Source organism: Planococcus citri, chromosome 4 (assembly GCF_950023065.1).
Source record: "Planococcus citri chromosome 4, ihPlaCitr1.1, whole genome shotgun sequence".
In the NCBI taxonomy this organism is placed as follows: domain Eukaryota; kingdom Metazoa; phylum Arthropoda; class Insecta; order Hemiptera; family Pseudococcidae; genus Planococcus; species Planococcus citri.
The window spans coordinates 3,780,001-3,793,449 of record NC_088680.1 but is presented as its reverse complement, the minus strand read 5'-3'; the positions used below and the strand labels follow the sequence as shown (position 1 = coordinate 3,793,449).

Below are 13,449 nucleotides of genomic sequence, written 5' to 3'. Positions count from 1 at the left end.
GTTGGTAAATTACTTAAAATTTCATAAATTACCTGTAATTCTAGTAAATCACGCACAATTTTGGTAAATTGCAAGTAATTTTGTTAATTTTGGTAAATTTCAAGTAATTTTGATAGTTATTTTTATCTACCTGTAATTTTTGTAAAATGCAACTGATTTTAGTAATTACCTCTAATTTTGGTAACTACCTGTAATTTGGAAAATTGCAAGTAATTTTGGTAATTACCTGTAGTTATGGTAAATTACCTGTAATAATAAAAAATTACCTGTAACTTTGGTAAATTACTTGTAACTTTGGTAAATTACCTGTAATTTTGGTAAATTACCTGTAATTTGGGTAAATTACCTGTAATTTTGGTTATTGCCTTCAATTTTGGTAAATTTACCCGTACGCTGCAGTTTCGGTGAATTAAAAATTACTAGTACCTAATTGTGGTATTTAACATTTTTGCAAATCATTTGTAATTTTGGTAATTTAAAAATTACCAGACACTCTATGTATTCAAAAAACCAAAAAAAGACGCCATCAACGATAACATAAAAACTGTATTTCTTCAACAGCGAAATGTATACGATAATAAAAATCAATTCGTCAATATTATTAGCATCGTGGTACACCGAAAAATACAATCATTAATAATACAAAATATACAAAAAAAAAATAAGAAGAAAAAAGATACAGAATACACCATTAGGTAAAATTATAAGGTTACACTTCATCATTTACACCGCCTCTAACATAGAAAAAAAAAATGTTCATCCACACCGTCTTTTTTGAAAGTTCAATACATCGAAACAAATTCGATACGTGCGTGTTATTAATATCGAGGAGAAAAGGGGGTGGGGGAGGGAAGGGAGGGCAACACCAATAAATAAGACATCAAAGAAACAAAAATTACATCGAGGTAAACTACGAGTACAGTACGTAGATAGTAGATAGTAAATACACATCAACACAATGTAAAAATAAAACCAAATTTACATTATTATATATTTCAGCACATTCGTTCGCGAAAATGCTAACATATCACAACAACTTGTAAACAAATAGGCCTACGATGGCGTTTTTTTTTTAGACCGGATTCCATCAAAGTACGATAATTTTTCCGAAACAAATAGATAGGTACATCACACGTTGGTCGTTTATTCTTCTCAGGCAGATAAATACCAACAACATTCTACAAAATTGGTACGAGTTGGGTAAAAAATTCATGTACGAGAATTTTTTTAATAGCTTAAATCGATTCGAGAGTGCAAAAAAATGAAAAAAAAATTAAACAACATAACACAGGTTTATTTAATCACGTTTTGTTTGCCAGTAAACGCAATTTTAAAAATTAAAATCTGGACAGAAGAAAATAAAACGAAAATATTTATGTAGGTAGACGATTATTTTTATACGAATAAGTAAAACAGAAAAATTCATTAAGTATACGTCGCTAATTTTTACCGATAAAGTAGCGACGTAAGGATAAATTATTACAAAATGCTAGACGATACAATTGGTACGAAATGATGGTAAATTTTATTCGGGTGAAATTTTTTAAAACATCAACTCTGGTCGATATCTCATCACATCACAAGTTCATTCAACAATAAATAATTAATCAATAAATAAATAAATATTGGTATTTAAAAAGAAGAGAAAAAAAATTAAAACCAGCATCATTTCACACGAAACATAAATAAGAAGAGTAAAAATGACGCGAATTATTTCAGCGTAACGAACAAAATCACATCGAAAATGCTCAAAAAAAAAATCATCGACGGCGATAAAACGAATAAAAAAAAATCGGCATTGTTCGATGAGTTACTAAAACTACGCGAAATACATATTTAAATAAACCGCGTTAAAACCGTATTTTTTAGGTACATTTTATTGAAGAATTGAATTAAAAATTACGAGAAAAAAAAGAGAAAAGAAAAAGAAAAAAAAAACACATTGAAAAATTTTTCTACAATGAAACACATTCTAGTATATTAAGCATAAATATTTATACGATTATAGAATCCAACCGAAGGAACGAGTACGATTGAAGAATCAACTCGAAGCGGTGCTATTTGAATTTTCACCATTGCAAGATGTTTTTTCAGCTACGACTATTCGGAGAGGTTTTTCTCGTCGGAGAACTTTCTTGACTCCTTTTCTATCGGAAGAGTCGTCGTTACTGTCTTCTCTGCCATCTCTGGAAGAATAAAACAAAAAAAGTGAACGATTGAATCGTCAATTTGGTGGTGGAGGGAGGGGGAAGGGGTGCAGCAGCTTGATCAAAATCGAGATGAAAAAGATGCCGAAGAAAAGCATACTTAGAGGAATATACGTACTTGTAATTTACTAAATGATTGATTTCCCTTAGACTATTTTGCGATTTATGCAGAGATGAAATATTCATGACGGAGCTCCACTCGATAGATGATACGTTGGTTCGCTGCGTGATTTCTTGCAAACTGATGATTAGATTTTCTTCGGGTATCGAGCTGATTTCTGATATCTGTGGGAAAAGTTGAATCACAGGTTAATAATACAATTCGTGGAAATGGTTTGAAAAATACGTACAAATAGCAAAAGCATAGATCCCCCTCCTTAATTTCGGTGTCCTTTACTAATTGTTTTCAAGTCTCGTATCAAATTATTTTGATTTTCAAGTTAAAATTTGATTTATGATTTTAAATTCATTTTTATTTTTTGTTTTCAATTTTCGTTTTTTATTTTATTTTCTGTTTTAGGTCCAAGTACATAATTAGGTAAGAGAATAATTAATTTTGATTCATTTCCAGTTTTTGATTCAATTTTCAGGATTTTTAATTTTTCAAATTCGTTTTCTCTGCAATTATTTTTTTCAATTTTAAATTTCAGTTCGGTTTTCAATTTCGTTTTCATTTTTCAATTTTATTTTCAGAGTGATCCGATGTTTTTTGGTGTTTTATTTCATTTTCAGTTGTTGACCCAATTTTTAAAATTTCACATTTCAATTTTATTTTCAACTTTTTTTAGTTTTTGGATTAATTTGCAAAGTTTTCCCATTTGATTTCATAATTTCTATCAAATGTGAAGTTTTTGAATTAATTTTAAGGATTTTCAATTTCATTTCCAGTTTTTTGAATTATTTTCAGATTTTTGATTTCAGTTTGAACTTTCGAAGTTGAATTTCCAGTAATTTCTGGTAAAAGCTAGTGAAAATTTTTGGCAAAAAAGGGTGAGGATTTTTAGTAAAATTTTATGACAATTTTTTTGTGAAAACAGGTGATAATTTTTGGCAAAAATTAGTGATCATTTTTGGTGAAAATTAATGATCGTTTTACGGTGAAAATTGGTGCAAATTTTTCAAGAAGATTGGTGATGAAATTTGACAAAAATTGCTGATGATTTTTGATGAGAAATTGCGATGATTTTTGGTGAAAATTGGTCGAAATTTTTGGAGAAAATTAGTGATGATTTTTCGTAGAATTTGATGCACAATTTTTGGCAAAAACATGCAATAATTTTTTGTGAAAGTTTTTGATGATTTCTGGTGAAAATTGATGATCGTTTTTTGTTGAAAATTGGTGGAAATTTCTGGAGACTAATAATGATTTTTGGCAAGTTTTTGGTTTTACTATCAGTTTTACAATAATTTATTCATTTTCAGTTTTCAATCTCGTTTTCAGTTTTTGTTTTTTTACCAAATTTTGAATTTTGTTTTTGATTTTTGATATTTTCATGTTACATTTTTGATTTTAATTTCAGTTTTTTTTTCTAATTTTCAATTTTTTTCACGTTTTGAACAAATTTTTCGACATTTTAAAATCATTTTTGGTTTTGGATTTCATTTTCAGTTTTTCATTTCATTTCCAATTTTTTTTTCACATTTTGACCTCATTTTCAGACAGTTTTCAATTTCATTTTTCTGGTTTTTATTTCATTTTTCAAATTTATTTTGTTTTTTACACTTTTTGACCTCATTTTCAGGCAGTTTTCAATTTCATTTTTTCATTTTGATTATATTTTCGATTTTGAACTTTATTCCGAGAGTTTTTGGTTCTTTTCATTTTCGATTTTAAATTTCATTTCGAGAGTTTCTTTTTCAGGTTTTGAACAAATTTTTCGATACTTATTTCAAAATCATTTTTGATTTTGGATTTTATTTTTATCATCGCCTTTCATTTTCAGTTTTTCATTTCATTTCCAATTTTTTTTTCACATTTTGACCTAATTTTCAGACAGTTTTCAATTTCATTTTTCTGGTTTTTATTTTATTTTTCAAATTTATTTTGTTTTTTACACTTTTTGACCTTATTTTTAGACAGTTTTCAATTTCATTTTTGCATTTTGATTATATTTTTGATTTTATATTTTATTTCGAGAGTTTTTGGTTCTTTTCAGCTTTTTGTCCAATTTTCAAGATTTTGGTACGATTTAATTTTCAACGAATTTAATTCAATCTTCAGTTTTGAATTTCGATTTTGGTTTTTCATTTTTTTCCCTCATATTTTCGATGAAATGTTCAGTTTTGGATCTAATTTTCAGAATTTTCAGTTTCATTTTCAAAATCAGATTTTCGATTTCAGTTCAAAGCATTACGTTAGAACTCATTTTAAAATCTCGATTTCGTTCTCAAGCTTTCATTTCTACTTTTTTTTTTTTTACAGGATTTAAATTTTCATATTCAACTTTTGATCTAATTTTCAAAATTTTTCAATTTCATTTTCATTTCATTTTTTTTATTTTCTAGTTTTTGTCGATCCAATTTTCATATTTTTCGAATCCATTTTTGATTTTGATTAATATTTTTGCTTATAATTAACAGTTTTCAATTTCAACTTCGCTTTCTTTTTTTTTTTTAATTTTGATTTTTTTTTTATTACATTTTCATTTTTGCTCGTTTTTTAACCTCATTTTTAGAGCTTTCAATTTCATTTTCGGTTTTTGTATTTTATTTTAGAAGTTTTCGGTTCTTTTCAATTACTGTTCATTTGTACAAAATTTACAATTTCGAGTTTTCTACTTTTAAATTTTCAGAATTTTCCATATTATTTTTAGTTCTTAATATCAAATTTAGTTTTTCATTTCCTTTTCATTTTTCGATTTCATCGAGACTTTTTGATCTAATTTTCGCGATTTTCAATTGGGTACTTTATTATTTTCAATTTTTGATTTCATCTTCAGTTTTTAATTTCATTTTCATCTTCAGAAGTTTTGATCACAGTTTTGTTCTTCAAGTTTCATTTTCTTCCTTCTCCTCGTAAAACTTCGAATTAATTTTCATCTCATTTCACGACTCGAAAATGCCAACTTTTTTGTTTTTCTGATTTTTTGAGGAGATCATGTTCAACTTTAGCCAAATCCAAGGATTAGAACGTAAAAACGTGCAAATTTCCATTTTTTTTGATTTTCCTTAGCTTTTGAAAACTTGGAGAGGCTTCCAGAACGACATGCATTTTCAAGAGGGAGAAGATAAATTTTACTTTTGAGGAATTTTCCCATAAAAAACAAAAACCGCAAAAAAAATATCAGTAACGGAGAGGAAACTGAGCTAATCATTATCGAACCTTTGATTTCAACGCGTCGATGGTGAAATCTTCGAGAATGATTTCCTCTATAGAATCATAACTTCTGGTGGCCGGATGATAGCGTCTGATAGGTATATCGATTTGTTTCTCAGCATCGGTGATAGTTTCGTCGGAATACAACCTTTGTATATACAGTTGCCAGTCGTTTTTCAATTTGAGACTAGCCCAAATTTCATCGTTCAAACATACTCTTCGGATACCGCCGGAAATGACGTGTAAACGGCAACTGCGAAGTTATAAAAAAAAAACATATCATACAAATTCGTAATTCACATTAATAAATGGGGAAAAATTAAGCACTAAAACACGGATGGAAGAATCGTGTTACCTTTCGAAATCCATATCGATATTTTGAACCCAACGTAAATAGTGTACAAGGTATTTCTTCGTTTCACCGACGCTTTTATCTTCGAATATAGGAATATCGTCGATATAATTTTCGATCTGCGATATCAAACAAAAAAAATACCATTCAGTAAACTCGACAATTAATTAGACATCAACTCGCAAAAATAATCGGTCTAGGTAACTTACTCTATTAGCCTTATAATCGAGTAACGAAAGCTTCACCCTTGGGGTATTCGGTTTCATTATCGGGTTAAGTCTAATATGCAACGTTGCGTCGTTTTCCAGCTTTTCCAACGAGCTGATATCCATTCGACTCATGTATCCTTGTTCGTCTTGAATATTCGCGTACGGAGATATTTTGAAAAACACGCTGGGAGTTTGTACGTATTGTTCGAGGTTCTTTTTGAATACATCGACCGGCGTACGTTTATCTACCTCGAGTTTTAAATCTGAAATCATGCCACCTACTCGATTATCGTATTTCTCGCCAAAATGAAAATCCATCGGTTTGTTTGCGCAGCTGTCGTAATACTCACTCTTCTTTTTATTGAAAGTTACGCTGTTGTGGATTTCCTTGAAATAGAATTCGTTTTCGTTGTGGCATACGTCGTTGTTGTCTAGGCTATCCGAATGTCGATCCCATATATCCGAACAATGGTCGTCCTGAGAACAGAAATAGGAGAATATGAGCAATTAAGAAGGTTCTCTATCGAGAGACGAGCAGTAGGTATAATTAGGTTGAAAAAGTGGCCCCTTACTTCGGCGACTAAATCGTTCATTGATCTTTGGCGGAAATCGCCACCGCCTCCTCGAGGAGAAGATCCTGAACTGGACATTTGATATTCTTCCTGAGTATCGCCAATAATTGTTCTGTAAAAACACGATAGTAAATATGTTAATATTAAGCACGCATGTCAATTAACAATTTAAGTCATGAAAAATTTTTTTTTACACTTCGGGTAGCTGTGGTAAGGGTTGAAAAGGCCAGATCAAAAAATGAAGGCAATATTCGTGCTCAGCACCATCAAAAACCCAACAAACGATATGTCACAAGGTATTATCATTTTTTTCATCTTTAGGGTCAAATTAGGGTTGCTACTGTGGGGGTTGAAAGGGTCAGATCAAAAAATGAAGATGATATTCGGTTTTAGGGCCCTCGAAAACCTAACAAACGATATGTCACACGACATTATCATTTTTTTCGTGTTTAGGGTCAAATGGGGGTTGCTATGGGAGGGGTTGAAAGGGCCAAATCGAAAAATTAAGGCGGTATTCAGTATTCAGTCTCAACGACACCAAAAACCTAACAAACGATATGTATGCCACAAGGTATTATATTTTTTTCAAAGCCAACAAGGTCAATTTAGGGTGGCCGTGGTGAGGGTTAAAAGGGCTAGATCAAAAAATTAAGGCAATCTTCGGACTCAGCACCCTCAAAACCCAAACAAACGACATGTCACAAGGTATTATCATTTTTTTCGTCTTTAGGGTCAAATTGGGGTTGCTATGGTAGGGGTTGAAAGGGTCAGATCGAAAAATTGAGGCGATATTCAGTCTCAACGACACCAAAAACCTAACAAACGATATGTATGCCACAAGGTATTATATTTTTTTCAAAGCCAACAAGGTCAATTTAGGGTGGCCGTGGTGAGGGTTAAAAGGGCTAGATCAAAAAATTAAGGCAATCTTCGGACTCAGCACCCTCAAAACCCAAACAAACGACATGTCACAAGGTATTATCATTTTTTTCATCTTTAGGGTCAAATTGGGGTTGCTATGGTAGGGATTGAAAGGGCCAAATCGAAAAATTAAGGCGATATTCTGTCTCAACGACACCAAAAACCTAACAAACGATATGTCACAAGGTATTATATTTTTTTCAAAACCACCAAGGTCAATTTAGGGTGGCCGTGCTAAGGGTTAAAAGGGTCAGATCGAAAAATTAAGGCAATATTCGGACTCAGTACCCTCAAAACCCAAACAAACGACATGTCACAAGGTATTATCATTTTTTTCATCTTCAAGGTCAAATTGGGGTCGATAAATGGTAAGGGTTGAAAACTCCAGACGAAAGAACTAACGAAGATATTCGTAATCAGAACTTTCGAAACCTCCATTCCATTTACATATTTATAAAAAACGATATGTTACACGACATTGTCATTTTTTTCATCTTCAAAGTCAATTTGGGGTGACTGTGGTAGGGGTGGGAAGTGACAAATCAAAAAATTAATGCAATATTCGGACTTAGCACCCTCAAAACACTAACAAACCATATGTGACACGATATCATAATTTTGTCCAATTTCAGGTCCAAATTAGGGTGTCTTTGTTGAAGGGGGAGGGGGGGGGTCCGATGGGTCATATCAAAATTCTTAGACCATTGAAAAAACAACAAACGATATGTTTACGTTTTTACATTCCAATTCTTGGATTTGGTACATTTGCATAAAGAAGGCTCTATTCAATATGTTAAAATCCCCCCCCCCCTTCCAATGACTCAAAAAAAGTGAAACTTGATTCCCCCTCCCCCCATTTACATTTTGATTTTTGGATTTCTTGACGTATTTTTTTATCAGAAAAGTACTGTTTCATACGTAGTTTTGACTCCTCCTCCCTTATTTTGGATGATGAAAATAAAATTCCCTCCCCTCCCCTCCTCACTCCAAAAAAATAATTGGGATGTAAACACTGGATTATATAATGGGATTCCGACATCGGAATTGAAATTTTAAAAACATTTTACCAACTTTACTACATTTTCTTAATTTTTCCACCTTTGAGAGCCTTAGTAAAACGAGGCCATCGGTTCTGGGGGACCAAAGGAGGCTTTTTCAAAAATGGGATACTCAGAAAAATTCCGAAACACAGATTGACATTTTTTTAAATGATTCTTTAGATTTTTCTTAATTTTGGAAGTCTTCAAATTTTGTTGAGGAGATCAAATAAAACTTTTTCTATTAAAAAGGGAATTATTCTGGAGAGTTTTTATCAAAAATAGAAAATTTTCACATTTTTTTTCAGAGACTTCAATTTTTTATTTCATTTTTCCAACTGAGGGGGGGGGGGTACAAACGAAGGAACGTTGCTTGGAGGAACCGATGGTGTTTTTTTTTTTACAGAAGGAGATTTTTTAGAAGAATATTCTAACCAAAAAATGAAAAATTCCAAAAAATTTTCACAGACTCCAAATTTCTATTTTTATGTACTTTTTCAATTTTTGTCAACTTTGGGATCTTTGTACAATAGGACCAAAATTATTTAGGGGAATCTCGAGCCGTTCTTTCAAGAAGAGGGGATTATTTAGGGGAATTCTGAGACAATGAAGGAAAAATGATCGCATAAATTGAACTTTTTCCAGTTTTTCAAATTTCTTTCGATTTTTTCGACTTGACGAAACTCAAAAAAAAAGGAATTATTTCCTCATAAAATCTAACGACTGAAGGGGGGGGGGGAGATGAGAGATCTCGTATTATGGTCACATTCTGAGGATTTTTTCCAATCTCTTACCTATCGCTATCGGTGAGACTGCTATCTTCACTGGCACTTTGATCGCTATGATGACCTCCGATGTTCATAGCACCGGCAGCGTTTGAATTCGGCATAGATATCTCGTTAGAATACACTTCGTCGCCATTCGAAGCAGCCGGAACAGCAGAAGCGGATGAAAATCCGTTATATTGGGCAGCGACGTTATTTGCTGTTACTTCTAGATCATCGTAGGGTTCTGTTGATGAAAAAAAATACCACGATTAGAATAATACTGATTCTGGGAATCAATTTCATAAATACGTATAAATAAATTCGTTTCATTGACCTTTATTGATCTTTTTGGTGGGCTGATTTTCTTCGTTGTATTTGTGATTGATACTGTTGTATTCGGATAGAGTAGGAATCGACCATTTTTTCAGTATATCTGTTGGTGAGAACAAAATGCAGAATTTTAGTATCGTGTTGGTCGAATTATATTGGCCGCATCGAACCCTGACTGCTTTGAATCGACCAGTGAAATTTAGAAAATATTCCAAGTTCTAGGTTATCAAAACCTACGATGAAATTCGTTAAAATTCTAAAGCCAATCTACACAGTTAAGGACACGATGCGGCGCAGGTACGATATTACAATAGGTATACTCTTATCAAAAGCATTACCAGGTTTAATATCTGGCAAAAGGACATTCAATTTGATCACATTTAAATACTGCAGTACGAGTTTTCGCATAGCTATTCTATATTTGGTCGGCATATCGGTAGCGTTGGTTTGGAAGCATACAAAAACCTATTGTAACAGCATCTCGATTAGTAAACTGGAATTCGAACATATACGAGCGAACGTCGAAGGTCTTACTTTCGAGTTGGGGAATTCACCGCAATCCTTGAGCTGAGCTTCATCGTCGTCGATGAATTTCACCGCGTTTCCTTTAACCTCCAACATGATTAACAAATAGTAAACGAGAGGGTCGAAATTGAAATGCTGGTATAATTCTTCTTTGAATTCTTTCACTTTGTTCAATAAATTGGTTCGTAAAACGATAGCGTTATCGATTTGGTTTTTGTCGATATGGACCAACGATAGTTTCAAAGATATGCCTGAAATTTTGAGGGAAAAAAAAATTATTCTTCGAGTCATCGTAATAAGCGAGTATAAAAATACAGGAATCGAAACCGAAATACTCACATCCGGGTTTGTAAACTGGGAAGGGTTTATCTTTAGGGCGAATTTCCAACAACATTTCTTGTTTCTTGTAATTCCAAGCGATGTGTTTTTTGAAGAATATATTACCGATTTCTTCGTGATCTTTACCCTCGAGACTGCGTTCGATCGTATCGTCCTGACTGTTGTATACGACCAGCCGGCAGTAATCCAACGGAGTCGTTGTTTCTAGTTGCAATTTCTACGCAGACAGAAAAAAAATTGGGAACAAAATTTTAGAAAAATGCCTGATTTACGACAGGTGATCAACGATCGGAAGAGTATGTTTCGATATTCACCTTGTACGCTTTTTTAACAACTTCTTTCAATGTTTCGTGTGCTTCGCAGTCTAATCTACAATCTATACGTTTATCGGTGGCCGGTTGATGGAAATAGATCTTCAGTCGAACCAGTTCGCGTTCTTTTTCCTTCATTTGTCTATAGTTATTAGCGTTTTCGTTCATTTCCTTGAGTAAAGTCTGTAAAAAAAAAAAATCGAATGAATTAAGTACTCAGAAATTATGTACGTACAAGGAAGATTTTTGGAACTGGATACAGGGGAATCGAAGCAAGACCATAAAACACACAGGAGCAAATTTTCACATATTGAAATTAATACCTCGATTTTTTGGAGAATTTTGAAATTTTCAAAGGCTCATTTTCGGTGGAAAAAAAATCTAAATTCGATCAAATTGATGAAAAAGCTGAAATTCAGTTTAAACCCTGTTTTCGACCTCACGAGTCCATTGCTGATGGATTTGAACGGTTTTGGTTCCTCCAGAGGATTTTCGAATTCTCCAGTTTTAGAACTAAAATGAAATTCCGCAGCTTCGAACTCGAATTCACCATCAAAACCTTTCTGATCGATTTTGGCACAAATTTTATAAATCCAAATTCAAAATTTTCTTTGATGATTTTGGATATTTTTGAAATGAAACATTAATGTTTCACGAACGAGTAAACGAAAAAACGTAAAAATGTCATCAATTTTCAAGAATAAACGTCGGAGAAAATTTTCAATTTGAACCTACACTTAACGAATTTTGAAAATATTTGCCTAAATCGATCGAAAGGGGCACAAAGAAGGTAAGCTAAATATCAATTTGACACTATTTTTGATTTTTTACGAAAAATGGAGAACCCAAAAATTCGATGCAGACTCTAAAATCATTCGCGATCGAATTGATTTATTCAATTAATTTCTGACGAATCATTCACGAACGAATTGGATAACAAATTGACCGATATTATAAAAGGTTCATTTTTAGCGAATTATTCGCGAACGAATTGATTACTTAATTCATTAATTTATGAATCGATTCGTTTGCGAACGAGTTACTCACACGAATTAATTCGTTCGCGAATGATTCACTAAAAATTATTCGATTCGTTCGTGAATAACTCACCAAAAATTATTCAAATGAATCAATTCGTTCGCGAACGATTCACTTATATGAATCAATTCGTTCTCGAATGATCCACTTGACTAAAAATTATTCAATTTGTTCGTGAATAATTCGCCTACAATCAATGTAATAAATCGATTCGTTCACGAACGAATCACTTACATGAATCGATTCGTTCGCGAACGAATCACTTACAAGAATCAATTCGTTCGCGAATGATTCACTAAAAATTATCAATTCGTTCGAGAATTATTCTCTCACAATCAATGTAATAAATCGATTCGTTCGCGAACGAATCACTTACATGAATCGATTCGTTCGTGAATGATATACTAAAAATTATTCAAATGAATCAATTCGTTCATTAATGATTCACTAAAAATTACTCGATTCGTTCGTGAATGATTCACCAAAAATTATTCAAATGAATCGATTCGTTCACGAACGGGTCACTTATACAAATCAATTCGTTCGCGAATGATTCACTAAAAAATACTCGATTCGTTCGCGAATGATTCACTAAAAATTATTCGATTCGTTCGTGAATGATTTACTAAAAATTATTCAAAAGAATCAATTCGTTCATTAATAATTCACTAAAAAAGTAAAAATTATTCGATTCGTTCGTGAATGATTCACCCAATATCAATCAAATGAATCGATTCATTCGTGAATGAATCACTTATATGAATAAATTCGTTCGCGATTATTTGATTCGTTAGTAAATAATTCACCTAAAATTAATCAAATGAATCGATTCGTTCGCGAATGATTCACTAAAAATTATTCGATTCGTTCGGGAATGACTCACCAAAAATTGATCAAATGAATCGATTCGTGCGCGAATGAATCACTCATATGAACCAATTCGTTCGCGAATGAATCACTAATATGAATCAATTCGTTCGCGAATGATTCACTAAAAATTATTCGATTCATTCGTGAATGATTTACTAAAAATTATTCAAATGAATCAATTCGTTCATTAATGATTCACTGAAAATTATTTGATTCGTTCATGAATGATTCACCCACAATCATTCAAATGAATCGATTCATTTGCGAACGAATCACTTTTATGAATCAATTCGTTCGCGAATGATTCATTAAAAATTATTCGATTCGTTCGTGAATGACTCACCAAAAATTGATCAAATGAATCGATTCGTTCGCGAATGAATCACTTATATGAATCAATTCGTTCGCGAATGAATCACTAATATGAATCAATTCGTTCGCGAATGATTCACTAAAAATTATTCGATTCATTCGTGAATGATTTACTAAAAATTATTCAAATGAATCAATTCGTTCATTAATGATTCACTGAAAATTATTCGATTCGTTCATGAATGATTCACCCACAATCAATCAAATGAATCGATACATTCGCGAACGAATCACTTTTATGAATCAGTTCGTTCGCGAATGATTTACTAAAAATTATTTGATT

At 32.1% G+C, this 13,449-nt stretch overlaps 1 protein-coding gene across 5 annotated transcripts in view; it reads right to left on the bottom strand.

Moving 5' to 3' along the window:
• Nucleotides 1-528: 528 nt before the first annotated feature.
• LOC135846000 (ubiquitin carboxyl-terminal hydrolase 47-like) overlaps nt 529-13,449 on the bottom strand; it is a 27,583-nt gene continuing 14,662 nt past the window's right edge. For 4 of the 5 annotated variants that reach the window (XM_065364919.1, XM_065364918.1, XM_065364917.1 and 1 more), the window contains 13 exons: nt 10,890-11,069; nt 10,576-10,792; nt 10,246-10,487; nt 10,050-10,176; nt 9,716-9,814; nt 9,409-9,625; nt 6,657-6,768; nt 6,435-6,561; nt 6,085-6,362; nt 5,879-5,994; nt 5,530-5,776; nt 2,326-2,492; nt 529-2,186 (listed from right to left, as the gene is read on the bottom strand). In XM_065364919.1, the coding sequence (XP_065220991.1) occupies nt 2,042-2,186; nt 2,326-2,492; nt 5,530-5,776; nt 5,879-5,994; nt 6,085-6,362; nt 6,435-6,561; nt 6,657-6,768; nt 9,409-9,625; nt 9,716-9,814; nt 10,050-10,176; nt 10,246-10,487; nt 10,576-10,792; nt 10,890-11,069 (2,274 nt within the window). In that variant the 3' untranslated portion in view covers nt 529-2,041. The remainder of the gene's footprint in view (nt 2,187-2,325; nt 2,493-5,529; nt 5,777-5,878; nt 5,995-6,084; nt 6,363-6,434; nt 6,562-6,656; nt 6,769-9,408; nt 9,626-9,715; nt 9,815-10,049; nt 10,177-10,245; nt 10,488-10,575; nt 10,793-10,889; nt 11,070-13,449) is intronic. The other variant, XM_065364921.1, reaches the window with a different exon arrangement.